The 26,846-nt window shown below is 52.3% G+C and overlaps 2 protein-coding genes across 8 annotated transcripts; one reads left to right on the top strand and one right to left on the bottom strand.

The window, feature by feature from the left end:
* Positions 1-1,302: 1,302 nt before the first annotated feature.
* TAFAZZIN (tafazzin, phospholipid-lysophospholipid transacylase) lies at positions 1,303-17,574 on the bottom strand. 3 transcript variants are annotated; one of them, XM_041741533.1, is made up of 10 exons: positions 17,189-17,574; positions 16,893-17,021; positions 15,830-15,875; positions 15,501-15,586; positions 5,119-5,199; positions 5,006-5,047; positions 4,783-4,845; positions 4,563-4,615; positions 4,060-4,137; positions 1,303-1,431 (listed from the first exon to the last, which is right to left on the bottom strand). In XM_041741533.1, the coding sequence occupies exons 1-10, from the start codon at positions 17,295-17,297 to the stop codon at positions 1,318-1,320; spliced, it is 801 nt and encodes a 266-aa protein (XP_041597467.1). In that variant the 5' UTR covers positions 17,298-17,574; the 3' UTR covers positions 1,303-1,317. The 3 variants fall into 3 exon arrangements, with proteins under 3 accessions (XP_041597467.1, XP_041597466.1, XP_041597468.1); XM_041741532.1 differs by lacking the exon at positions 1,303-1,431 and adding an exon at positions 3,099-3,307; XM_041741534.1 differs by lacking the exon at positions 1,303-1,431 and adding an exon at positions 3,099-3,939 and having other exon boundaries at positions 17,189-17,573.
* A 1,959-nt stretch (positions 17,575-19,533) lies between these two features.
* LOC121482283 (deoxyribonuclease-1-like 1) lies at positions 19,534-24,852 on the top strand. Of its 5 annotated transcripts, none has more exons than XM_041740138.1 (5): positions 19,534-19,681; positions 23,347-23,553; positions 23,814-23,902; positions 23,982-24,068; positions 24,698-24,850. In XM_041740138.1, exons 2-5 carry the CDS (start codon positions 23,422-23,424, stop codon positions 24,711-24,713), a joined length of 324 nt encoding a protein of 107 aa, XP_041596072.1. In that variant the 5' UTR covers positions 19,534-19,681; positions 23,347-23,421; the 3' UTR covers positions 24,714-24,850. The 5 variants fall into 5 exon arrangements, with proteins under 5 accessions (XP_041596072.1, XP_041596073.1, XP_041596070.1 ...); XM_041740139.1 differs by having other exon boundaries at positions 19,550-19,685; positions 24,698-24,852; XM_041740136.1 differs by having other exon boundaries at positions 19,554-19,681; positions 23,344-23,553; positions 24,698-24,847.
* Positions 24,853-26,846: the final 1,994 nt, after the last annotated feature.

The following is a 26,846-nucleotide window of genomic DNA, read 5'->3' as shown; positions in this document are numbered from 1 at the left end:
ACCCACCTCCGCTCCCGCAACCCTTTGTTTCCCAGAGTCAGGAGTCCCTCATGGTTTGTCTCCCTCTCTAATTTTTCCCACTCAGTTCCCCTCCTTTCCCTTAGAGACACTTTCACTATTTCTTATATTCCACATAGGAGTGAAACCATATGATAAAATTTTCCTGTAAAATATCCATAATAGGGGATCCCTGGGTGGCGCAGCGGTTTGGCGCCTGCCTTTGGCCCAGGGCGCGATCCTGGAGACCCGGGATCAAATCCCACATCGGGCTCCCGGTGCATGGAGCCTGCTTCTCCCTCTGCCTGTGTCTCTGCCTCTCTCTATCTCTCTGTGACTATCATAAATAAATAAAAATTAAAAAAAAATAAAATAAAATATCCATAATACATTTACATTTTACCCATTCTCTTTTAAATGGGCTCCACATCCGGGATGCCTGGGGGGCTCAGCGGTTGGGTGTCTGCCTTCAGCCCAGGGCCTGATCCTAGGGTCCCGGGATCAAGTCCCACATCGGGCTCCCTGAGTGGAGCCTGCTTCTCCCTCTGCCTGTGTCTCTGCCTCTGTGTGTGTGTGTGTGTGTGTGTGTGTGTGTGTCTCATGAATAAATAAATAAAATCTTTTTAAAAAATCTTTAAAAAATAAAAAAATTAAATCTTAAAAAAAAGATTTTCCTTATGTGGGTCTTTCACATATTTTGTTAGATTGATTCCTAGGTACTTTGTAGCTTTTGTAAATAGTGTCTTATTTTCAATTATATGATTTAATTCTTTATTGCTAGTATGTGTATAGAAATACAATCGAGGGCAGCCCGGGTGGCTCAGTGGTTTGGTGCCTGCCTTGGGCCCAGGGCATGATCCTGGGGTCCTGGGATCAAGTCCCACGTCGGGCTCCCTGCATGGAGCCTGCTTCTCCCTCTGCCTGTGTCTCTGCCTCTTTCTCTCTCTGTGTCTCTCATGAATAAATAAAATCTTAAAAAAAAAGACATACAATCGATATTGTACATATTGATCTTATAGCTGGGAAACTTCCTAAGCCCTTATTTCAAAAAAATTGTAAATTCTTTTGGGTTTTCTATGTAGACAATCCTATAATCAGCATACAATGAATGTTTTCTTTCTTTCCTTACAATCATTACACTTTGATTTCCTTTCCTTGTCTTACTCGTCTGGTACCACAAGCACAGTGTTGGCATCCTCATTTTGTTCCAAATTTTGAAGGGAATGTTTCTAAAATTTCAAACTCAAAAAATAATATTTACTCTAGTTTTTTATAGTTTACATCAGATTAAGAAAGGTTTTTGGGGGGCACCTGAGTGGCTCAGTCAGTTAAGCATCTGCCTTTGGCCCAGGGTCCTGGGATCAAGTTCCGCATCAGGTTTTCTCCTCGGCAGGGAGTCTGCTTCTCCCTCTGCTCTTCCCCCTGCCTTGTGATCTGTGTCAAATAAAAAAATAAAATCTTTAAAAAGGGGTTTCTTATACATAGACTTTTTCAGATTAAGAAAGTTCCATTTGAGGCACCTGGGTGGCTCAGTCGGTTAAGCAGCCGACTGGATTTTGGCTCACATCATGATCTCAGGGTTGTGAGATCAAGTCCCACATCTAGTTCCGTGCTGGGAAAAGAGTCTGCTTAAGGTTCTCCCTTTCCGTCTCCCTCTGCTCCTTCCCATCTCTCTAAAATAAATCTTTTTTTTTTTTTTTTTAAGTTCCCTCCCAGGGGCACCTGGGTGGCTCAGTGGTTGAGCATCTTTGGCTCAGGGCATGATTCCGGGCCCAAATGGGGCTCCCTGCAGGGAGCCTGTCTGTCTCTCATGAACAAGTACATAAAATTTAAAAAAAAAAAAAGCTCCCTTCTGCTTATAGTTTGTTAAAAAATTTTAAAATTATGAATATTTTATCAAGTGCATCTTCTGTATCTATTGAAATAACCACATGGATTTTCTCCTTTCTCCTTTATGCTTTCTCTTTTTCTTCTTTAGTATGGTGAGTGCTATTTATAAATTTCACAATCCCAGGACCAGCCAAATTTCACTGTGAACATAAAACTACTCTAAAAATATAGTCTATGTGAAATAATCAAATTGCAGGAGCATCTGGACAGTAAATATCTGTAGTTGTTCAAATGAATATATGTGGGAAAAAAGTGATGCCACATTTGGAGCTGCGAATGCAAATTGGCTGACAGCGTATCTCCCCGCCCCCAAGTGATTTTTTTCCCCTTCTGGTGATTTTTAAAGACGTTATATTTTGAAATAATTGCAGATTTGCAGTTACAGCCCTGATCGTCTTCGAGTCTTCCCTTCTTGCTGGCTCACTCCTGTGGCTCCAGCTTTTCTTTCTTTCCACATTTCTATTATTCTCCATGATCCATCTCTGTCCATTTCAGAAGTTCCTACAGGTTTTAAACTATCGTTTCTGCAGACACTTCCATACGTTCGGTGATCTTTGCAAAGTCTTGTGGGTTGATCTTAACTTGTGGATGAACTGCAGACCCAAACCAGACTCACTTTTCTCTAGAGGATTTGCTTTTGCTTCTCCTAGGAGCACCACCACCACGGCCTTTGCTCCTACCAAGGGTCTCAAGCTCAATCAAGGTGTCGCCGCTCTCCCCTCCCACCACAGCACGTGTTCACGGTGGCTGGCTGGGCCCTTCGGAGAACTCCTCTGTCCTGGGAACTGGCCTGGAGAGGACTGAATTGTATTTGCTTCTCCCTACCTTACCAGATTTGGGTTTTGAAACGAGTCCATTAGCTCTGCTCGGCCTCCTTTGCAAAGTAAGATTAACCCCAACTTTTGCAAGGTTGTTATAGGGATTACAGATAGTGAGTGAAGTTTCTTTTTTCTTTTTTTTTTTTTAAGTAGGCTCCACACTGGGCCTACTCAACACAGGGCTTGAACTCCCAACCCTGAGATCAAGACCTGAACTGAGATCGAGAGTTAGACGATTAACCAAACGAGCCCCCCAGCGCCCCGATAACGACTGAAGTTTTAAGTGACTGGTGCACGCGGAGAGCTTGACGCCCACCTGCTCAGGTGCTCTTGGTGCTCTAAGGGTGTCCAGCAGGTCACCTCCCATGCCCACCCCTGTGAAGAGGCCAAAGGTAAAACACGACACAGATGCTTTATTGGTTACAAAATACAAAAACCCAGGCCCAGGGGGGACTCCTGTCAGTTGGTGGGCCCTGGCACGTGGGCAAGTGGCTGGGTGTCAGGCCCTTGCTGCAGGCTCCGTTCAGCTGGCTTCCACTTCTGGCAAAAGGCTGCTCTTCTGCTTGCAGCCCAGGGTTGGGCCCTGCCCGACGACCCCACATCTGCGGGAAGTGTGGGCAGAAGGAAGACGTGGCTGCGGCCATCCCTGAGGAGGTGCTGGACGGCTCCCAGATTGGAGCCGGTGGGTGGACGCCGGGCCACGGGCCTCCTGGACCCCTTACCCAAAGTTCTGGCCTGGACGCCCACCCCCCTTCAAGTACCCTCCATCCCGATGCCAGCCCTGGCGGAGAACACCTGAAGGCAAGGAGGAGGCAGGCCCCCGCCAAAATTTCCTCCTCTTTTCGTGGCCGAGTGGGAGGAGCACTTCCTTCAACTGAAGCAGCTCAGAGCAGAAGGAATGCTCACCAACGAGGACACGCTACCCATCAAGGGTTAAGCATAAATCTGTCTAAAAACACGTATCTGATCTCAAAACATCAGCGCGTCCCCCAGTTCAGCTCTGTGTGGGGCAAGAACCCGAAGACAGCCCTGAGAGCAGGCGGCTGGGGCCTGGGTGGGAGCTGCCTCCCCCCGGGCTGGGGGCCAGCGGCCCTGCAGGAGGCAGCGAGGGCAGGTCTGGGCCGGGCGGCGCCTAGCTCCCGGGCTGCAGGTGGTTGTGGAGCTGCTCCGCCTGGACCTTCAGGCGCTGGAATTCTTCCTGAATGAAGTCGGTCAGAGCTTTGCGCATCTCCACCTGAGGGGAAGGACTGGGGCTGGCCTGCAGCCCTCGGGGACCTTCGCCCAAAGGCCCGGGGAGGCTAAGACAGCTACAGGGGAGCCGGGGAGGGGGAGGGCGGGGAGAAAGACAACTCACAGCCGACTTGTTCTCTGCCCGCAGCCGTTCGAGCACAGGCAGGGCACTGAAGGGCCTCCCGATCAGCACAGTGATCTTCTGTAGGGAGAGTGGCCACAGCGGGTGACAGCAACAGGGACAGTGGCCACCGCCATGGCCCCACCACCCCAGAGAGCCAGAAGCCAAGCCCTGCCCCTAACTCGCTACATGCTCCCTCATGACCACGCTCCCTCTTTAAACCGAGGTGGTCAGGCTCGGTGACATTCGGTCCTGCAGTCCATGCTCCAGATGGCCTGTCTGTCCAAAGCCCGGGGCTCACCTCACCCCCACCCAGCCGGATTTCTTTTGCTCTCCTTCTACCAGCCTTGGTGCCAGGAAGCCCCCGCCCCCCCGTCCCACTCGGGTCCCCCTGCTGCAGCTTCAAGCTCAGCTCCTCCTGAATCTGGCTTCAGTGGTGCCGAGTGGGACACACGAGGCAGATGGCAGACAAGACAGATGGGTGAAGGTCGGCAGCCCCTACCCACCTGTCCAAAGCGAGGGAAGTAGGGCGGGCTGTTAGGAAGGACATCGTTCATTCCTGCAGCACAATGGACAGAGGCCAGGAAGCGGGCATGGGGTGGAGCAGGGCAGTCTGGGAACAGATGAAGCCCCAGCCCCCACCCCAGGGCCCCCCCTACCCGCCACCACCCCATCTCTCCCGCCCCCATCCCCAGGTTGCCGACTGGGCCCCAGAGGGAGGCTCACCGACGTGCCACAGCGGCAGGATGACAGGGTTGAGATGACACTCAGCAATGAGGCGTCCGATTCCTGCCCCGGGGAGAGGCAGAAACGTTGGCACGAGCAAAGCTTCGGTGCCAGCCTACAGCGAAGCCACCCCCGCCCACTTCCAAGCAACACCAACTCCGGTGGCCCAGCTCCTCCGCGAGCCCCGCCACCCCCGCCCCGGCCGGCGGGCAGCAGCACCTACCCCACTTAAAGCGGAGGAACTCGGAGCTCATGTTCACTTTCCCTGTGGAGAGAGAGGCCAGAGGTGAGGCCTGGGGGGCTGGGGGCGTGTCCAACCCCGCCAACCCCACTGACCTTCGGGGAAGATGTGCACCCAGTCCCCGTGGTTGAGCTTGTCCAGAATGAAGTCCATTCCCTTCTGGTAGACGCCGTCTCCTGCCGAGAAAAGGCCTGCACCGTCGGTCCCCGCTCTCCCAGGGCTCCCTGCTTCCCCTGGGGATGAAGCAGCCACTCCAGGGCCTCCGCAGCCCCTGCTGCACCGTCCACGTGGACACCCTCCAACCGCCGTCTCTGGGGACTCAGCCTGCTTGCACCGTGGCCCCCGCTGTCCTCGTTCAAGGACGACCTCTAAGTGCCTGTCACGTGCACGGCGGCGACACTGCCTCCAACTCAGATGCCGAACCGGCGATTCCAATGTCCACCAGCCTCCAGCCCGCCCTGCGCCCGCTGGTGCCACCACACAGCCTCCCCCGCTGAGCCGCGACACCTGCTCCATGCCCTATGGCCTTCCCCGCCCGCCTGCCCTCTCCAGCTCCGGGAGCCTTCTCTGTGGGACGCCCCGGCCCTGGCGCGAGCCTACCATCTGCTGCCCCTGGCCCCGAGCTGCTGGAGCAAAGCACGTCTGTTCGTGATCTCCAGCCCCCCTTGGACCCCAGATCCCGGACAGCCACCCTTTCCTGAGGTCTCAGCGAGGCCAGTCCCCACAGCCCGGCCTCACAGGCCTCCCAGCCCCGCCTGAGCCCTCAGCCTCACCATCCCTCCCTCCTGCTGACCCCTTCGTCTCTGAAACGAGACACTTGCTTATCGAGGACTCTTGGGAAAGGGAGAACATTCGATGCAACACATGGTGTCACTGAGAGTTGGGAAAGACTCAAACTTGTTTGGCTGAAAACGGGGATTCAGCTGCCCCCATGGCTAACGACACTCACCTTGGAGACACCTGGAGACCATGACACTGGACCCAGGTGGCCTGGCAGTTAGCAACAAGATACAGATGCCTAATGCTACGTGCTGGCTTTCAACTGGGAGTCCTGTGGAGACAATCTGTGACCACACGCAGTAAGAATCTCCCCAACCTTGTCCATATAGTGGACAGTGACGGACAGACTTATCGAGTAGGGAGAGACATGGCATAAAGACAAGGAGACAGGGCAGCCCAGGCGGCTCAGCAGTTTAGCGCGCCTTCAGCCCAGGGTGTGATCCTGGAGACCCAGGATTGAGTCCCGCGTCAGGCTCCCTGCATGGGGCCTGCTTCTCCCTCTACCTGTGTCTCTGCCTTTCTCTGTCTCTCTCATGAATAAATACATAAAATCTTAAAAAAAAAAAAAAGACGAGGAGACAGACATTGGGACTATCTCAGGTCAGTGCACCAAGAAATGGACTTTTAACCTGTTCTCTGCAAGGCTGAGTGTTTAGAAGGTGCTAGTGAGGCATCCAGGAGTTTCAACCCAACATAACCCAATGGGGACCTGGCCCAGCAGCTCCCTTGGGGGCTGGAGTTGAAGAGCAATCCCTCACCACAGTTCCTCAGGGCATCATGGGAGCAGTGCCTTCCCTACTTGGGATAGCATTACCTGGCAGGAGGTGGGCTTCAGAGGTGTTATCTCCTTCTCTACTACACCCTACTGGTGTAACTAAGCCATCCAGCTTGAAATCAAAATTATAGTAAACTACAATTCTCCTAAATCTTTGGGACGCAGCAAAAGCAGTTCTAAGAAGGCAATTTATAATGATACAGACCTACCTCAAGAGACATGAAAGATCTCAAATAAGCAATCTAACCTCATACCTAAAGAACTATAAGAAGAAGAGCAAAGCCCAAAGTTAGTAGAAAGAACGAAACAATAAAGATCAGAGTGGAAATAAATGAAATAGACTAAAAATAAAAAATCAATGAAACCAACAGCTGGTTCTTTGAAAAGATAAATTTTTTTTAAAGATTTTTTTTTTATTCATGAGAGACAGAGAGAGATAGAGAGAGAGGGAGGCAGAGACACAGGCAGAGGGAGAGGCAGGCTTCACTCAAGGAGCCCAACGTAGGACTCAATCCCAGATCCCAGGATCATGCCCTGAGCGAAGGCAGGCACTCAACTGCTGAGCCATCCAGGTGTCCCAAAAAGATAAACAAAATTGATAAACCTCTAAACTCATCAAGAAAAAAAAAAGAGAGGATCCAAATAAAATCAGAAACGAAAGAGGAGAAATGACAACTGAGATCACAGATACACAAAGGATTATAAAAGAGTAATATGAAAAATGTTATGCCAACAAATCAGACAACCTAAAAGAAATGGATACATGCGCCAAACAGAATCAGGAAGAAATAGAAAAGCTGAACAGGCTGCCTACTAGTAAATGATTATTTGAATTGAGAATCACAACACTCTCAACAAACAAAAGTCCAGGACCAGAAGGATTCACAGGTGAAGTCTGTCAAACATTTAATGAAGAGTTAATACCTACTCTTCTCAAACTTTCAAAAAACAGAAGAGGAAGGAAAGCTTCCAAATACATTCTGCGGGATCCCTGAGTGGCGCAGCGGTTTGGCGCCTGCCTTTGGCCCGGGGCGCGATCCTGGAGACCCGGGATCGAATCCCACGTCGGGCTCCCGGTGCATGGAACCTGCTTCTCCCCCTCTGCCTGTGTCTCTGCCTCTCTCTCTCTCTCTCTCTCTCTCTGTGACTATCATAAATAAATAAAAATAAAAAAAAAATACATTCTGCAAGGCCAGCATTATCCTGATACCAAAACCAAATACGTCACAAAAAAAGAGAACTACAGGCCAATATCCCTGACGAACATAGATGCAAAAACCCTCAACAAAATATTAGCTAACTGAATTCAACACATTAAAAGGATCATTCAGCACGATTGAGTGGGATTTATTCCAGGGACTCAAGGATGGTTCAATATCTGCAAATCAATCGATGCAATACACCCGTTAACAAAATGACGGATAACAATCATACGGTCATCTCAATAGATGCAGAAAAAGGATTTGAAAAAATTCAATATCTGTTCATGATAAAAACTCTCAACAAAGTGGGTTCAGGGGGAACTTAACTCAATATAAAGAAGCCATATATGACAAACCCACAGCTAACATCATACTCAATGGTGAAAAACCGAGAAATTTTCCTCTAAGATTAGGAATAAGACAAGGATGTCCACTCTTAAAAAAAAAAAAAAAAAAAAAAAAAAAAAGGATGTCCACTCTTGCCATTTTTACTCAACATAGTACTAGAAATCCCAGCCACAGCAGTCAGACAAGAAAAAGAAGTAAGAGGCACCCATGTTGGTGAGGAAGGAATTAAGCTGTCTCTATTGCAGATGACATGATACTATGCATAGAAAACTGAAGAGGGACGCCTGGGTGGCTCAGCAGTTGAGCGTCTGCCTTTGGCTCAGGGCGTGATCCCGGAGTCCCGGGATCGGGTCCCGCATGGGGCTTCCTGCATGAGCCTGCTTTTCCCTTGGCCGATGCCTCTGCCTCTCTCTCTGTGCCTCTCATGAATAAATAAATAAAATTTAAAAAAAAAAAGAAAACTCTGAAGACTCCACCAAAAAAGTATTAGAAGTAGGGGCACCTGGGTGGCTCATCGGTTGAGCGTCACCTTCAGCTCAGGGCATGATCTTGTAGTTTGGGGATCGAGTCCCGCATCAGGCTCCCCATGGGGAGCCTGCTTCTCCCTTTGTCTGTGTCTCTGCCTCTCTCTCTCTGTGTCTCTCATGAATAAATAAATAAAACCTCAAAAAAAAAGTATTAGGGACGCCTGGATGTCTCAGCAGTTAAGCTCTGCTTTCAGCTCACGGCATGATCCTGCAGTTCAGGGATCGAGCCCCACATTGGGTTCCCTTAAGAGGAGCCTGCTTCTCCCTCTGCCTGTGTCTCTGCCTCTCTCTGTGTCTCTCGTGAATAAATAAATAAAATCTTTTTAAAAAAGTATTAGAAGTAATAAATGAATTTGGGACGCCTGGGTGGCTCAGTGGTTGAGCACCTGCGTTTGGCTCAGGGTGTGATCCTGGAGTCCCAGGATCGAGTCCCACACTGGGATTCCTGCATGGAGCCTGCTGCTCCCTCTGCCTGGTCTCTGCCTCCCTCTGTCTCTCATGAATAAATACAATCTTTTTTTTTTAAAAAAAGTAATAAATGAATTCAATAAAGTTACAGGCTACAAAATTAACATATAGATGGGGTGCCTGGGTGGCTTAGTCGGTTAAACATCTGCCTTCAGCTCAGGTCATGATCTCAGGGTGCTGGGATGGAGCCCCACATCAGGCTCCCTGCTCAGCAGAGAGTCTGCTTCTCCCTCTCCCTCTGCCCTGCCCCCCTGCTTCTGCTCTCTCTCTCAAATAAATAAATAAATAAAATATTTAAAAATTAATATATAGGGATGCCTGGCTGGCTCAGTGGTTGGGCATCTGCCTTTGGCTCAGGGCATGATCCCAAAGTCCCAGGATCGAGTCCCACATCGAGCTCCCTGCATGGAGCCTGCTTCTCCCTCTGCCTGTGTCCCTGCCTCTCTCTCTCACTCTGTGTCTCTCATGAATAAATATATAAAATCTTTTAAAAAATTAACATATAGAATCTACTGCATTTCTATATATTAATAATGAAATAGCTGAAGGAGAAATTAAGAAAACAATTCCATTTACAGTTATACCAAAAAGAACAAAATACCTAGGAATATACTTAACCAAGGAGGTGAAAGACATGTACTTATAAAACACTGATGAAAGAAATTCATCATGATGAATGATGACACAAACAAATGGAAAGATATTCCATGCTCATGGATTGGAAGAATCAGTGTTGTTAAAACACCCATGTGACCCAAAGCAGTATAGTACCAGCACAAAAACAGACACACAGACCAATGGAGTAGAATAGAGAGCCCAGAAATGAACCCATGCTCATATGACCAATTAATCTACAACTAGGGAGGCAAGAATATACAATGGGGAAGACAGTCTCTTCAACAAACCGTGCTGGGAAAAACTGGACAGCCACACGCAAAAGAATGAAACTGGACTATTTTATATCATCATACACAGAAATAAACTCAAAATGGATTTAAGACCTGGAACCATAAAACTTCTAGAAGAAAACACAAGCAGTGGTCTCTTTGACATTGGTCTTAGCAACATTATTATATGCATGTCTCCTCAGGCAGGGGAGACAAAAGCAAAAATAAGTATTGGGAGTACATCAAAATAAAAAGCTTTTGCACAGCGCAGCAAAGGAAACCATGAACAAAGTGAAAAGGCAACCTACTGAATGAGAAAAGATATTTGCAAATGGTACTTCCAAATATCCAAACTTTATAAAGTACTTATATAACTCAACACGAAAAATCCAAATAATCCAATTAAAAAACTTAGACATTTCTCCAAAGACATACAGATGGCTACTATACACATGAAAAGATGCTCAACATCACTGATCATCAGGGAAAGGCAAATCAAAACCACCATGAGATACCACTTCACACCTGTCAGAAAGGCTAGTATCAAAAAGACAAGAAATAACAAATGTTGGCGAGGATGTGGCGTTAAAGGAACACTTGTGCACTGTTGGTGGGAATGCAGACTGGTGTGGCCACTGTGGAAAGCAGTACGGAGGTTCCTCAAAAAATTAAAAATAAAAGTGGCATATGATCAGCAATACCACTACTGGGTATTTACCCAAAGAAAACAAAAACACTGGGACGCCTGGGTGGCTCAGCAGTTGGGCGTCTGCCTTTGGCCCAGGGTATGATCCTGGAGACCCGGGATCGAGTCCCACGTCGGGCTCCCTGCATGGGGCCTGCTTCTCCCTCTGCCTGGGTCTCTGCCTCTCTCTGTGTGTCTCTCATGAATAAACAAAATCTTTTAAAAAAAGAAAAAAAACACTAATTCAAAAAGATATGTGCACCCCTATATTTATTGCAGCTTTACAACAGCCAAGACATGGAACCATGTTATTTGTCCACTGATAGAGGAATAAACGTGATGTGTACATACACGTGTACACACAAACACACACACACACACACACACACACACACACACAGAAAATTACTCAGCCATAAAAAAGAATGCGATCTTAGGGGTACCTGGCTGGCTCAGTCAGTAGGGCACGAGACTCTTGATCTCAGGGTTTTGAGTTCAAGTCCCACACTGGGCATGGAGCGTACTTAAAAAAAAAAAAATAGGGATGCCTGGGTGGCTCAGCGGTTGAGTGTCTGCCTTTGGCTCAGGGTGTGATCCGGGATTCCTGGGATCGAGTCCCACATCAGGTTCCTTACATGGAGCCCACTTCTCCCTCTGCCTGTGTCTCTGCCTCTTTTTCTGTGTCTCTCATGAATAAATAATAATATCTTTAAAAAAAACTTAAATAAGTCAGTAAATAAATAAACAAACAAATATATAAGGGGCCCCTAGGTGCTCAGTTGGTTAAGCATCTAACTCTTGGTTTCAACTCAGGTCACGATCTCAGGGCTATGAGATCAAGACCCATGTCAGGCTGATTCTATCTCCCCCTCTGCCCCTCCCCCACTGTTAAAAACGGACAAAAGATATTGCCATCTGCAACAACATTATCCTAAGAGAAATAAGTCAGAGAAAAACAAATACCAGATGACTTCACTTATATGTGGAATATCAAAATCAAAACAAAAGAATAACCCAAAAGCAGAAATAGACCCACAAATACAGAGAACAAACTGATGGCTGCTGGAGGAGCAGGGGTGGAGGGATGGGCAAAATGGATGGAGAGTGGGACATGCAGGCTCCCAGTTGCAGAGTGAATATAAGTCACATGGGTGGAAGGTACTGCACAGGGAATACAGTCAATGGGATGGTAATAGTGGTGTATGGTGACAGGTGGTAGCCACACTTGTGGCGGGCACAGCGTAACGTATAGTCGCCAATCACTACACCGTACGCCTGAGACTACTGTAACAGTGTGCACCAACTATACTTCAGTAAAAAAGAAGAAAAGAAATCTTAAATAAATGAAAGGGAAAAACTACTACTACTATGATTTTGGAACAGCACACGAATATTTAGCTTTTGCAAATGCTATTTCTACTCACTTGTGTAACTTGTACAAGGTCCCTCTGATACTTCATGTCATATCGTAAGGCCTATGTTTGAGGGGGAAAATGGAGTATTTTGGAATACAGAAGCCAAATATGCCAGATGCTTCCTTTGCTTTAACACACGTTGTTAGATCTCTGCTGCACATCATATATGTTGGATTCACATTCACAGGTTGTCCCTGCCCACTTTCTCTCACTGAAGGTGCTTAGAATTAAGATTTTGTTTTCTGGGGACACCTGGGTGGCTCAGTGGTTGAGCGTCTGCCTTTGGCTTGGAGTGTGATCCCGGGGTCCTGGGATCTAGTCCCATACTGGGCCCCCCGTGGGGAGTCTGCTTCTCCCTCTGCCTGGGTCTCTGCCTCTCTCTGTGTCTCATGAATAATAAAATCTTTTAAAAAAAGAATTGTTTTATCCTTCTAATTATACAATAAAACTTAGATGCAAATCAAAAAGAATAAGACAAGGAGTTGACATGGAGGGTGTTTGGGTGTTTTCATCAGAAGAGCATATGACGCTTGACCTCAGGGTCATGAGTTCGAGCTCCACACTGAGTGTAGAGATTACTAAAAAAAAAAAAAGAAACTTAGAAATCAATCAATCAATCAATCAATCTTAAGGGGCACCTGGGTGGCTCAGTGGTTGAGTGTCTGCCTTTGGCTCAGGTCATGATCCTGGGGTCATGGGATCGAGTCCCATATTAGGCTCCTTGTGGGGAACCTGTTCCTCCCTCCACCTAGGCCTCTGCCTCTCTCTCTGTGTCTCTCATGAATAAACAAACAAAATCTTTAAAAAATATATAAACAAATCTTAAAAAAAAAAAAAAAGCAGACTTGGAAAGCCTCTGCGTGAGGCTACAGAAAGGAAGTACTGGGACTCAGGAACAGGGTACCCGAGCAGAGTCTCCATCTGTCAGGTGGGCTGTGATAAACAATTCCATGGTCACTAGCCACAACGCTGTAGCTTCTGCTTCTGTTTCAGAGAAATGAAGTAGCCTTCAAATGCAGCAGGAAGTGAAAGCGTCCGAGGCAGTTAGTTGTCTCTAAGGAGTAGATCTGAGGATCTTGAGGGGTGGGCACTGCAGCTTTTCATTAAAAGCTCTTCCTTATTTTTTGAGGTGACTTTATTGCACTTCACATTTTACTTTGACCAAGTAGAAATAAGAAACTCTCCCTTGGGGACACCTGGGTGGCTCAGTGGCTGAGTGTCTGCCTTTGGCTCAGAGTGTAATCCCAGGGTCCTGGGTTCGAGTCCTGCATTGGGCTCCCCACAGGGAGCCTGCTTCTCCCTCTGCCTGTGTCTCTGCCTCTCTGTCTCTTATGAGTAAATAAATAAATAAATCTTTTTTTTAATTTTTATTTTTATTTTTATTTTTATTTAATTATGATAGTCACACAGAGAGAGAGAGGGGGGGGGGAGGCAGAGACATAGGCAGAGGGAGAAGCAGGCTCCATGCACCGGGAGCCTGATGTGGGATTCGATCCTGGGTCTCCAGGATCGCGCCCTGGGCCAAAGGCAGGCACCAAACCGCTGCACCACCCAGGGATCCCTAAATAAATCTTTTTAAAAAAGAAAAGAAACTCTCCCTTGCCCTGTGACATCCTTTGGTTACCTCCTCCTCCTCCTCCTCACGACTGAACTGCTGAGAGGAGGGGACATCCCTGCTATCTCTGCTCCGTCCTGTCCTGGCAGCTCCTGCAGCTGTCACTTGACAGAAATGGCTTATCTGGGGTCAGTGGAGGTTTCCACAGTGTCAAGGGGCCCCACTTGCTTTCCTTCCTTCCTCTCTGGCCATTGCTTCCTGCTGCCTTGGTGGCCTGTCTGTCCATTCATGCTCTGAGGGGCTGCTTGGCCCCTGCTCTCCATCTGTTCTCCGTCTCAGCAATCTTTTTTTTTAAGATTGTATTTATTCATTGATGAGAGACAGAGAGAGAGAGAGAGAGAGAGAGAGAGAGAGAGAGAGAGAGAGGCAGAGACACAGGCCGAGGGAGAAGCAGGCTCCATGCAGGGAGCCTGATGTGGGACTCGATCCCGGGACTCCAGGATCACGCCCTGGGCCAAAGGCAGATGCTGAACCGCTGAGCCACCCAGGGATCCCTCTTCTCAGCAATCTTATCTCTACTTTTACAACTTTGTTAGTGCTTGTGTCCCTAGTACGTCCCCGACTGTTCCTTTGAGTTCCAGAACTGCACCTCCCACTGACTCTGGGACTGCTCCCTCCTCGGGCAATAGGCTCCTCGGATGAAACATGTGCAAAGCAGAACTCAGTTCCCCTCCCAACCCTCACACCGCTTCGCCTTCATCCCACCCTCCCAGCGGCTCAGTGTCATCAGACGTCACCTCGTGGCATCTTCGAGCTATCTTTTCCTTACCCCTCCTCATTCCCAATCTATGAACAAGTTCTACCAGCTCTGCGTCGTCCGGAGCAGCCCCCTTGTCCAGCTCTCTCTCCATAGCAGCCTCCAGCAGCCCAGCTACAACCCTCTGCTGCCAGAATTACTGAGACAGCCCCAACTGGGCTTCCTGCCTCCCGTGGGCTCCGCTCCCATCCACCAGCCACGCTGCAGCCAGGGTGCTCTCTCTGAACCACAGATGAAGGCACATCACTACTCTGATGAGCCAATCAAGTCCAAAATTCTTAACGTGATTATTCCAGAACTTTCACACATGGGGCCTGCAACCTACATTTTCTACCTTTACTGCTTACCTCTTCAGCGCCTGGCATGTGCTTCCTGTGTCTAGAACACCTTGCGTTTCATACTCTGCCTAGAAAATGTCGTACTTCCCCAGAGGAAAGAGCAACCTGGAATCAAACCCTCGCTCTGCCATATGTCACCCCATGACACTGGGCCAGCAGCTTAATCCTTCCAAACCCCTTTATTTGGAGAATGGGCATCAAAATGGTCCCTATCTCCTGAAGCGCTCGAGAAGTGCCGAGTAGTCACTCAATGTCATACCCTCAGCCCACAAGCCTGTTTGTTCCCCAAACTGTGCAGCCTCCAGCACATGCCACCACCATCGCAGACCAATGACACCTCACTGCCATCAGGGAGTCTCTCAGCTGTGGGCAATGCCTCCCTGAGAAGCCTCATGCAGTCCCGGGAAATGAGTGCTCTCCTGCAGGCCCCCCTCACTCTTCCAGCAACCAGTGCCGCCCCTGCAACCACGCCATGCAACTGGGACTCACACTAGTGGGGTAGTGGCCTCTGGCTCCCTTCATTCCCAGGTTCCATGTCCCACCTGGGTCCCTCCACTCCCCGTACTGCTAGTGCTAGGCACTAGCCACCAGTCCTCACTCCAAAGTAAACCAGAGAAGGCCTCAGGGGTGCCTCCCTGCGTTCACTAGCCCACGAGCCCCTTTTTGGAGGATCAGCTTACCTCGGCACACGGGCACACACTTGCCCAAGCTGAAGAAGCGGGAGTGTAGCTCTTTTGTGAAGCAGATGTCTGCAGCCGCGGGGGTCCTGAAGTAGGGACAGATGCGGTCATCCCTGCCTCCCCTGCACCCTAATTCCCTGCCCGCCGCCCAACATGATGCCTGACATCGTTGGCAATGTGGAAAGGCACAGGAGGGCCTGTGGGATCCCACCCCATGCCCTGCCTGTACTGCTGGATGCCGCCTCCTGGGCAGAGCAGGAGGAGGGCAAATCTGGGCAGAGATGGGTGAGGCCTGCCAGGCCCAATGCCAGGGGCCCATTCCTCCTCACCAACGCATCAACTTCAGGTTCCAGATGTGGCGGAGTTTCAGGATCCCTAGAGAAGAAACGGCTTCATGCCCCAACACGCCTTGTCCCTAGGGAGCATCTTTTTCTGTCACCTAGTTTCAGGGAATGAGGAACAGGGAGGGCAGCACTACTATCTCCCTGTGGCCCAAAGTAGCATCTTCCAGACTCTTGGGCTGGACCCCAAGTTGTCTGTGGTGCTCTCTCCCTCCCCCCTCCCCCCGCTGTGTATACCTTATTAGTCAGCACATCTGGCCTCCCTAGCACCCTGGCACGTTTTGCCACTGCCTATTCTTCTCCTCCTCCCGTGTTACTGCCACCATCCTAGTCCAGGTTACTGAATGGCCCTAAAAGCTCCTTCCTGGCCTCATGGGACCTGCCTGTGGCACTGTACAGGCCCTTCCCTGGCCACCCAGTGGCCAGGGTGAGGTTTTGATTTGCCCAACTGGCTTCCCATGAGCTCTCGGACAGTGTGACCTTCTGAATTCATCAATAAAAGTTCTGGGTACCTCTACCCAGGCATCGGGGATACTGGGGCTAAGCACCTAGCTCCCTGTGAAGTCAGCAGAGCGGGACCTCCCAGGTGGCAGACTCTCAAGTGAGGCAGGTTGGAGGGTACAAGCTCAGCCTGCACCAAACCTGGAGCCAGGACAAGGTCACCGAGTCTCTAGCCAGACCTTCCCTAACGGGCCACCGTACGGTTCCCAGACTTGTTCCAATAGTTTGTGGGACTTTGAACGCTTTAGAGAATGGAGGGTTGCATCAAGGTGAAGCAGCCATCAGACTCTGCCCTGCGGCCGTTTCCTCACTTCCTCATTCCATCCGAATCTCTGTGGCCCTCGCCACATCATTTTCGGAGAGAGGATCCTGAAGAAGTCCCAAGTCATATTTTCATCGTTGGGGCAGGGCAGCCCCCCCCCCCCCCGGGGAAGCAGGAGTGCCAGGGATACGTCCAGAGCTCAGTGAAGAGTGCCTTTGCTCTGCTCTTTTGGCCCCGTCCCGGGTTGTCCCCAGGCCTCCCTGTGCCCAGAACCCTGGTGCCAGGTACCCCAGAGATGAGGGTCATCCATGCAGGACTGGTGATTGGAGACGGTGATGAGAGGCGTGGCTGGGCCTCGGTTCTCGATGAGCTCATACAGCACCTCCTTGTTGTGCACGGTGAGGTGGTTCATGTACTCTGGGGGGGAGAGCCGCGCCGTGGGGAGGGGTCTTGGCCTCATCCTCCCTGGGGCCCGGGGCTCCCCAGCCCAACTAGCCCCTACCCGCGCCCACAGCCCGGAACCCCAACTCCGGCCGGGCGCGGGGAGCCGTGACCGATGCCGCCTCGGCTTCGGGTCCACTCACTGGTCCAGAAGCAGCTGTAGGTGCCCACCAGGCCCATGACGACGCTGCTGGCCAGAGTCCAGGTGAACGGCGGCACGGCGGGGAACGGCCACTTCACGTGGAGGGGCATCGCCCCCGCCCGACCCGGCGCCCCCACTCCGGCCCAGGCGGCCACCGCGGCCCCGCGCGACGCGGGGACTCGACCAAGGTCACGTCGCAGGTCAGGCCGCCCCGGGCCCGCCCCGCTCCGTCGCCACAGCCGAGCCGCCCCCGGGCTCCGGACCCGGGGGTCGCAGCGGGACGCGAGAGGGGCGGCGGCCGCAGCCACCGGGGCCCCGCGCCCCCGCGCCCCCGCCGCAAACCGAGCCGGCGACGGCGGCCGGCTCCCCACGGCCTGTCGCAAAATGCTCGCAGGCCGCTTGACGGCAGCGGGGGCGGGTCCCCGGGCTCCCGCCCCGCCCCCGCCCCCGCGCGCTCCCGGCCCCGGCGGCCGCGCGCCCCTTCGGCCCCTCGGTGCGTTCCCGAAGCGTCCCCGCCGCCACCGGGCTGGCGGCGCCGTTGCCGGACCCCGCGCCCCCCTTCGTTGTTGTTGAGACTAAGTGCACATCGCGGAATTAACCGTTTCCTACGGGCTTGTAGCATTTTATATTACACACGGTCCTTTACGTGCATATTATGATACATTGTGTGATTTTACCTGCCGTCCGCGCACAGTTGCCACCGTTGCAATATTACAGGCTTGTGCGATACGTGTATACATATGTTACGTGTAATATGTGATGCATATTCCCACACAGGCCCAGGATCGCAAAATACTATGTATCATTGAGTGCACTTCCAGTGTTGTCCACCCCGGCCTCCAGCTAGTTCCGGAACATGGTCATCACCCCAGAAGCGAGCCCTGGATCCGCTCAGCAGGCTATATTTTTTCTTCTTTATTTCTTCTAAGCCTGGAAACATTTTTTAAGGTCAATCCAGCTGTGCTTCAAAAATAAGAAATAGGGGCACCTCGCCGGCTGAGACGGTAGGGCATGCACCCTTGAATTCAGGGTCCTGAGTTCAAGACCCACATTGGGCATAGGGATAACTTAAAATCTTTTTTTTTTAAGATTTTATTCATCCATCAATGAGAGACACACACACAGAGAGAGAGAGAGAGAGAGAGAGAGAGAGAGAGACAGGCAGACACCCATGCAGAGGGAACAGCAGGCTCCATGCAGGAAACCCGATGTGGGCCTCGATCCCAGGACTCTGGGATCATGCCCTGGGGTGAAGGTAGGCACTAAACAGCTGAGCCCCCCAAGCATCCCCAAAATCTTTTTTTAATTTGTATTTATTTATTTATTCATGAGAGATACACAGAGAGAGAGAGGCAGAGACACAGGCAGAGGGAGAAGCAGGTTCTTCGCAGGGAGCCTAATGTGGGACTCAATCCTGAGACCCTGGGATCATGCCCTGAGCTGAAGGCAGACGCTCAACCGCTGAGCCACCCGGGCTGCCCAAAATCTTTAAAATATAATAAAAACCAAAAAACTTTCGAGAGGCAGCCCGGGTGGATCACGTCCAGGGCTGAAGGCCCAAAGAGTGAGTTTCTACATAAAAACCAGTTAGAAAGGGCACCTGGGGGGCTCAGCAGGTGGAGCATCTGCCTTCGGCTCAGGCCGTGACCCCGGGGTCCTGGAATTGAGTCCCGCCTCGGGCTCCCTGCCTGGGGCCTGCTTCTCCCTCTGCCTGTGTCTCTGCCTCTCTTTGTGTGTCTCATGCATAAACAAATAAAATCTTAAAAAAAAACTTTCGGGGATCCCGGGGGGCTCAGCGGTTTAGCGCCTACCTTCGGCCGAGGGTGTGACCCTGGAGTCCTGGGATCGAGCGAGTCCCACATCCGGCTCTCTGCATGGAGCCTGCTTCTCCCTCTGCCTGGGTCTCTGCCTCTCTCTCTCTCTATGCGTGTTATCATAAATAAATAAAAATGAATCTTAAAAAAAAAAAAAAGGCTTTCGACTTGTCTCATCTCAGTTCCAGTCGTAACGTGCTAACGCCCACGGGTGCTGCCAACGGGACACTGCCCTGGCGACCGCGCCGCCATCACCAGCGAGGACCCGCCGCCGGCCTACAGAGTCCCGGAGTGCCCGGGTCGTCCCCACGGGGACAGAGAAGGCGCCCACGGGCCCCGAGCTGCCGGCCTTGTAGCCCCCCCCTCTGGGGCGCGGTCCCCCGCGGGCGGCTCCCGGCGATCGCCCAGCCGTGGGGACGGGCGCAGCCTCCGCTGGCCTGGTGCCCCGACGGACTCAGGCCTGTCACCGCCCGCAGCCCGGGCCGCCGGCGCCTGCTTCCACGTGGGGGGCGGAGGTGGAGCCGGGGCGCCGGCCCGCGGGGCACACCAGCGCCAGGAAGGGCGGGGCGGCCCGGCCTCTTCCTCTTCCCCCACCCGGGCCTGCCCAGACGGCGCTGCGGTCCCGCGGGGGTGCTGCGATCTGCTCACAGCTCCGCGGGCGCGGATACCGGCCGCTCTGAGTAGGTAGGGGGCCCTGCGGGCGGAGGGGGCTGACCCCTGCCTGAGGACTGCGGTGAGAGGGGGAGGGAGCCCCGCGGCTGGGGCCAAGGCTGGGGGCTGGGGGCCGGGGCTGCGCTGTGGACTAGAGCCGGGGGACTCACTCCGGGTCTTTCTGCCCTGATGGGGGGGAGGGGACCCCTGACCCTAGAACCCCAAAGCCTTCCCTTGACAGCCCCAGGCTGCTCAAATGTCCACCGTACATCCCAGAATAGTAACCAGGGCAGGACTCCCAAGCCAGCATGAGTGACAGAGCAGGTGGCCCGGGAGAGCCAGGCACTCAGGCCAGCCAGGAGCGGGAAGGAGACGCAGAGACCCGATGACAAAGAGGGAGGAACGGAGAAGAGACTGGGGCCTGAGTGAGGCACACAGTGAGCCCCCGGGGGAGGTGACCAAGTGGCAGCTGGAATGCACTGGGAAGTGACTCAAATAGGGCTGAAAGGGGCGCCTGGGTAGCGCCGCGGGGCTGAGCGTCCTACTGGGTTTCAGCTCAGGTCCCAATCTTGGGTCCTCAGGGTCGTGAGACTGAGCCCCTAGTAGGGCTCTGTGCTCAGTGCGGAGTCCGCTTGGGCTTCTCTCTCCCTCTCCCTCCCTATTTGTGCTCTCTCTCTAAAATAAAGAAATTCATCTTTATTTTTTTTAAAGATTTATTTATTACAGAGAGAGATGCAGAGGGAGAAGCAGCCCCATGCAGGGAGCCCGACGTGGGACTCGAAACCGGGTCCCCAGAATCACACCTCGGGGCCAAAGGCAGCACTAAACCAATGGGCCACCGGGGCTGCCCAAGAAAGTCATCTTTAAAAATACAGAAAAGGGGCAGCCCTGGTGGCTCACCGGTTTGACGCCGTCTTCAGCCAGGGTATGATCCTGGGGACCCGGGATCAAGTCCCACGTCAGGCTCCCAGCATGGAGCCTGCTTCTCCCTCTGCCTGTGTCTCTGCCTCTCTGTGTGTGTGTGTGTGTGTGTGTGTGCCTTTCATGAATAAATAGAATCTTTAAAAAAATTTAAAAAATAAAAATAAAGAAGAGGGCTGAACGTTATCAGCAGAACGGACGGGGGCAAGGGATAAAAGCAGAGGACGAATATGATTCCTTTTGCAGAGCCAACAGTTCCAGCCAAGAAATGACCCAACTAACTAGGCGTTCCACCCCATAGGCCCTTGCTAGAAGGGTCTTGCCCCGATCGCGCCTTATGTGAGCCAGTCTGAGCTAGACTGGAGCTGAGCGCCAAGCTCTTCTGAGTTCTAGTTCTCCTTTTAAAAAAAAAAGAAAGATTTATTTATTTATTTGTGAGAGAGAGAGAGAGAGAGGCAGAGACAGAAGCAGGCTCCATGCAGGGAGCCTGACGCAGGACTCGATCCTGGGTCTCCAGGATCACACCCCAGGCCAAAGGCAGGCACCAAATGCTGAGCCACCCAGGGACCCCCTCTGCTGAGTTCTCCTAAAGTAAATCTCCTATAGGCAGAGCTTTCCACCATGTTTTGTTTTTTTTTTTTAATTTTTTATTTATTTTTTATCCACCATGTTTTGAACATACGTTGTATGCACTAGCATGTCGACGTGCTAGGCACGCACAGTTGAGCCAGAAGTGCCTGTGTAAGCCCCCTGGCCCCACCCGCTAAGACACCGGATAAAAGCTTCCTGTATTAGCCTCAGGGGAGACAGCACTTTGAGATTTTTCTCCATATCTCCTTACTTGTAACAAGAAGTTAAAACCTCAAAAAAAAAAAAAAAAAGAAGTTAAAACCTCTTTGCTTTCAACATTTTCTTGGGTTCTGTTCAATTTGGGGCACCCCAAGTGGTGAACCCCTTGAGTTTGGTTACAAAGGTGACAGAGAGAAACAGGCAGACAGAAGTAGAGGGATTTATGTTGCTTAAATGACAATGACACAGATGGGGATCAAGCGAGGGGGCTGAACCCCAATGACACAACAAAGTTTGGGTGCATCTGCACCCAAAAGCGAGCGAGAGACGCTCCGAAAGAGGGGGTTTCAGCTGGTAGGATGAGCAAGAGGGGCTGTCCGGTGGTGGCAGGGCTGTGGGAAAGGGGTGCAGCACACACTGCCGCGGGGGATTTGGCCTGGCTGAGATCACTTCCGGTGCTATATGCCCTTGAACCCAGCCATTCCACTGGTGGGAGTTTGTCTTGGAGATATCATCTCAGCAGCAGGGAGGTAGGTGTGAAGGCGATCCTCCTGTTGATAATGGTGGTGAGAAGTTGAAATTAGCTGTGAGGTTGAACTCTTGTGACCTGTTGTTGGTGGGAATGTAAAAAAAGGGGGGGGATCCCTGGGTGGCTCAGCGGTTTAGTGCCGCCTTCAGCCCAGGGCCTGATCCTGGGGTCCCGGGATCGAGTCCTGCTCGGGCTCCCTGCATGGAGCCTGCTTCTCCCTCTGCCTGTCTCTGCCTCTCTCTCTCTCTCTCTCTCTCTCTCTGCATGTGTGTCCCTCATGAATGAATAAATAAAAATCTTAAAAAAAAAAGAGAGGAAGGGGGGCTGCTGGGGGAGAGGGAGTGTCTAATGGTGACAGTTTCAGTTTGGAAAGTTGGAAAAATTCTGGCGATGGATGGTGGTGATGGTTGCATCACAATGGAAATGTACTTAATGCCACTGAACTGTACCCTCAAAAATGGTTAAGATGGTTAAAAAGAAAGAAAGAAACCCGGCTAAGATGGTAAATCCTATACTATGTGTATTTTACCATATTTAAAAAGAATGAAGTCCCAGGGGCACTTGGCTGCTCCGTCAGTGGAGCATGAGACTCTTGATCTCAGGGTTGTGAGTTTAAGCCCCACGTTGGATGTAGAGGTTGCCTAAAAATCTTTTTTAAAATATGTATTTAGGGGATCCCTGGGTGGCGCAGCGGTTTGGCGCCTGCCTTTGGCCCAGGGCGCAATCCTGGAGACCCGGGATCGAATCCCACGTCAGGCTCCCGGTGCATGGAGCCTGCTTCTCCCTCTGCCTGTGTCTCTGCCTCTCTCTCTCTCTGTGACTATCATAAATAAATAAAAATTAAAAAAAATAAAATAAAATAAAATATGTATTTATTGGGCAGCCCCGGTGGCCCAGAGGTTTAGCGCCGCCTTGGCCCAGGGCGTGACCCTGGAGGCCCGGGATAGTCCCGCGTCGGGCTCCCTGCGTGGGGCCTGCTTCTCCCTCGGCCTGTGTCTCTGCCTCTCTCTCTCTGTGCCTCTCATGAATAGATAAATGAAATCTCTTTTTTTTGAAATATTTTTTTAAAATATGTATTTATTTTAGAGAGAGTGCATGTGAGCAGGGGGAGGGGTGGAGGGAGAGGAAGCGAGAGAGAAAGAGAGAGAAGCTGACTCCTCCCAGAACGTGGAGCCTCGACAACACAGGGCTCGATCCCACAACCCCGAGATCGTGACCTGAGCCAAAATCAAGTGTTGGCTGCCCAACCGACTGCACCACCAGGATCCCCACTTAAAAATAAAATCATAAAAAAAAGAATGAAGTCAAGCCATATGTGCCGATGTTGGAAGGTGTCCAAAGGGACAAAGGCGGGAAATCTGCAGTGCTGATGCTGGCACTTCTGGGAGGTTCGAACTGGGCGGCAGGGTGACCATCACTTCCTCTGTTCCATATGCCATGTCCTCTGAGAAGCAGAACTGAGCCTTGCCGGGACCGTACCCTGGGACGACCTGGATTCCTCCAGAAGGTCCCAGCAGCGCCCACACAGCCATGCATTACCCAGCCGTGCTCCTGCTTCTCCTGCCCGGTGGGGCTGAGGCCTTTCGCATCTGTGCCTTCAATGCCCAGCGGCTGACGCTTTCCAAGGTGGCCAGGGAACATGTGATGGACATCTTTGTCCGGGTAGGTGCCCCCGCCCGAAGCCCCCTGCCCTGCCTGCCCAGAGGAGGGAGGACATCGAGACGCTGACCCCAGTCTCCTCCTCTGTGATGCGGGTGCGGCGTGGTTGGGGTGGCACTCAGGCTTCTCCCGGGTCCTGTCTGGTCCCGGTGCTGTCTGGGGGCCTCAGCCAGAGAGCCGCATCGGTGCCACTTCCCCAGGGACCCCACCTTCCTCCTGGGGTCGCTGGCACTGAGCGGGGCCGGCCCTCCCGGGTCTTGCAGATCCTGGCTCGCTGCGACATCATGGTGCTGCAGGAGGTCGTGGACTCTTCTGGCAGCGCTATCTCCCTCCTGCTTCGAGAACTCAATCGGTGAGGAGGGCTCTGGGGGTCTGACCGAGGGCCCCCCAGAGCCTCAGGGCCCCTGACCTGGGTTTCCCTGTCCTGGCAGATTTGATGACTCCGGGTTCTACAGATTCTTGAGCAGCCCTTTGCTAGGGCGCAACACATACATGGAGAAGTACGTGTACATCTACCGGTAAGCGCAGGTGGCGGCCAGGGCGGACTTGGCATTGGCCGTGTGTCAGATGGCTCCGTAGTCCCAAGAGCTTACAGGCTCCTTCCTCCTGCAGGGGCCCTCGCCTTCTCATTGCACTTTTTCCTCCTCAGTGGTTTTCTTTTGGTATCTTACTCCCCTCTACCCCAGCCAGCTTTCCCGCTCACGTGTCCCTACCGCAGGAGGCCTTCCCTATCCATGCTCACATGTGGGGCCCCCCTGCAAGGGCTCAGGGCAGGCTGGGCTGCTCTTTGAGAATGGCCGGCCGGAGCTTCTGGGAAGAGACAACGACGGGGGCTGATTGTGGGACTTGGGCAGACCCGCTCTCAGAGACCACCCTAAGTCCTTCAGACAGCCTGGGGAGGGGGGAGCCCTCCAGGGTCAGGATAGAGAGGGCAAGGGGGGTGGTCAGGTAAGGAGATCTATTTATATAGATGAAATCACATGTCTAGAATTCACTCCCAAATAATGGGGGCGGGGGGGTTGCAGAAACACATCCATGTAGGATTGCTCATAACAGCCCCAAATCAGAAGTAGCTATCCAGGTGCCCGTCAGTCCGCTGACTGGGTAAACAAAAGGTGGTCTCTTTGTGCCCTGGAATGTCACCCAGCGACAGGAAGGAGTGAAGCTGGGAGCCATGCTGCAGAGCGGATGGGCCTTGAAAACCTCTGCTAAGGGAAAGGAGCCCGACACAAAAGACCACGTAGTATTTTCTTTCCATTCACACCAAGTGTCCAAAACAGGCAAATCTACAGACGGAAAACAGATCAGTGGCTGCCAGGGGCGGAGCAGAGGGGCATGGAGGGGGGGCACTGCTCATGGGTACGAGATTTCTCTTTCGTAAGAATGAGAATGTAAGAATGTTCAAAAACGGGGATCCCTGGGTGGCGCAGCGGTTTGGCGCCTGCCTTTGGCCAGGGCGCGATCCTGGAGACCCGGATCGAATCCCACATCAGGTTCCCGGTGCATGGAGCCTGCTTCTCCCTCTGCCTGTGTCTCTGCCTCTCTCTCTCTCTGTGCCTATCATAAATAAATAAAAATTAAAAAAAATAAAATAAAATAAAATATGTATTTATGGGCAAGCCCCGGTGGCCCAGAGGTTTAGCGCCGCCTTGGCCCAGGGCGTGACCCTGGAGGCCCGGGATAGTCCCGCGTCGGGCTCCCTGCGTGGGGCCTGCTTCTCCCTCTGCCTGTGTCTCTGCCTCTCTCTCTCTGTGCCTCTCATGAATAGATAAATGAAATCTCTTTTTTTTGAAATATTTTTTTAAAATATGTATTTATTTTAGAGAGAGTGCATGTGAGCAGGGGGAGGGGTGGAGGGAGAGGAAGCGAGAGAGAAAGAGAGAGAAGCTGACTCCTCCCAGAACGTGGAGCCTCGACAACACAGGCTCGATCCCACAACCCCGAGATCGTGACCTGAGCCAAAATCAAGTGTTGGCTGCCCAACCGACTGCACCACCAGGATCCCCACTTAAAAATAAAATCATAAAAAAAAGAATGAAGTCAAGCCATATGTGCCGATGTTGGAAGGTGTCCAAAGGGACAAAGGCGGGAAATCTGCAGTGCTGATGCTGGCACTTCTGGGAGGTTCGAACTGGGCGGCAGGGTGACCATCACTTCCCTCTGTTCCATATGCCATGTCCTCTGAGAAGCAGAACTGAGCCTCGCCGGGACCGTACCCTGGGACGACCTGGATTCCTCCAGAAGGTCCCAGCAGCGCCCACACAGCCATGCATTACCCAGCCGTGCTCCTGCTTCTCCTGCCCGGTGGGGCTGAGGCCTTTCGCATCTGTGCCTTCAATGCCCAGCGGCTGACGCTTTCCAAGGTGGCCAGGGAACATGTGATGGACATCTTTGTCCGGGTAGGTGCCCCCGCCCGAAGCCCCCTGCCCTGCCTGCCCAGAGGAGGAGGACATCGAGACGCTGACCCAGTCTCCTCCTCTGTGATGCGGGTGCGGCGTGGTTGGGGTGGCACTCAGGCTTCTCCGGGTCCTGTCTGGTCCCGGTGCTGTCTGGGGCCTCAGCCAGAGAGCCGCATCGGTGCCACTTCCCCAGGGACCCCACCTTCCTCCTGGGGTCGCTGGCACTGAGCGGGGCCGGCCCTCCCGGGTCTTGCAGGTCCTGGCTCGCTGCGACATCATGGTGCTGCAGGAGGTCGTGGACTCTTCTGGCAGCGCTATCTCCCTCCTGCTTCGAGAACTCAATCGGTGAGGAGGGCTCTGGGGGTCTGACCGAGGGCCCCCCAGAGCCTCAGGGCCCTGACCTGGGTTTCCCTGTCCTGGCAGATTTGATGACTCCGGGTTCTACAGATTCTTGAGCAGCCCTTTGCTAGGGCGCAACACATACATGGAGAAGTACGTGTACATCTACCGGTAAGCGCAGGTGGCGGCCAGGGCGGACTTGGCATTGGCCGTGTGTCAGATGGCTCCGTAGTCCCAAGAGCTTACAGGCTCCTTCCTCCTGCAGGGGCCCTCGCCTTCTCATTGCACTTTTTCCTCCTCAGTGGTTTTCTTTTGGTATCTTACTCCCCTCTACCCCAGCCAGCTTTCCCGCTCACGTGTCCCTACCGCAGGAGGCCTTCCCTATCCATGCTCACATGTGGGGCCCCCCTGCAAGGGCTCAGGGCAGGCTGGGCTGCTCTTTGAGAATGGCCGGCCGGAGCTTCTGGGAAGAGACAACGACGGGGGCTGATTGTGGGACTTGGCAGACCCGCTCTCAGAGACCACCCTAAGTCATTTAAGACAGCCTGGGGAGGGGGG

The sequence above is a fragment of the Vulpes lagopus genome, chromosome X (assembly GCF_018345385.1).
Source record: "Vulpes lagopus strain Blue_001 chromosome X, ASM1834538v1, whole genome shotgun sequence".
Classification (NCBI taxonomy): Eukaryota; Metazoa; Chordata; class Mammalia; order Carnivora; family Canidae; genus Vulpes; species Vulpes lagopus.
The sequence above is the reverse complement of the archived record's forward strand: the minus strand, read 5'-3'. Positions and strand labels throughout refer to the sequence as shown.

Excerpts from the sequence above, each read along its gene's own strand:
- TAFAZZIN (XM_041741532.1), bottom strand. The coding sequence starts at position 17,297 with ATGCCCCTCCACGTGAAGTGGCCGTTCCCCGCCGTGCCGCCGTTCACC. Across the intron at positions 15,876-16,892 it reads GGATGACCCTCATCTCTGGG|GGATCCTGAAACTCCGCCAC; the intron begins GTACCTGGCACC and ends TTTCTTCTCTAG. Across the intron at positions 3,308-4,059 it reads GGGCAGAGAACAAGTCGGCT|ATGTGGGGTCGTCGGGCAGG; the intron begins GTGAGTTGTCTT and ends CACTTCCCGCAG.
- LOC121482283 (XM_041740139.1), top strand. The coding sequence starts at position 23,422 with ATGCATTACCCAGCCGTGCTCCTGCTTCTCCTGCCCGGTGGGGCTGAG. Across the intron at positions 23,554-23,813 it reads TGATGGACATCTTTGTCCGG|ATCCTGGCTCGCTGCGACAT; the intron begins GTAGGTGCCCCC and ends CGGGTCTTGCAG. Across the intron at positions 23,903-23,981 it reads CTGCTTCGAGAACTCAATCG|ATTTGATGACTCCGGGTTCT; the intron begins GTGAGGAGGGCT and ends CTGTCCTGGCAG.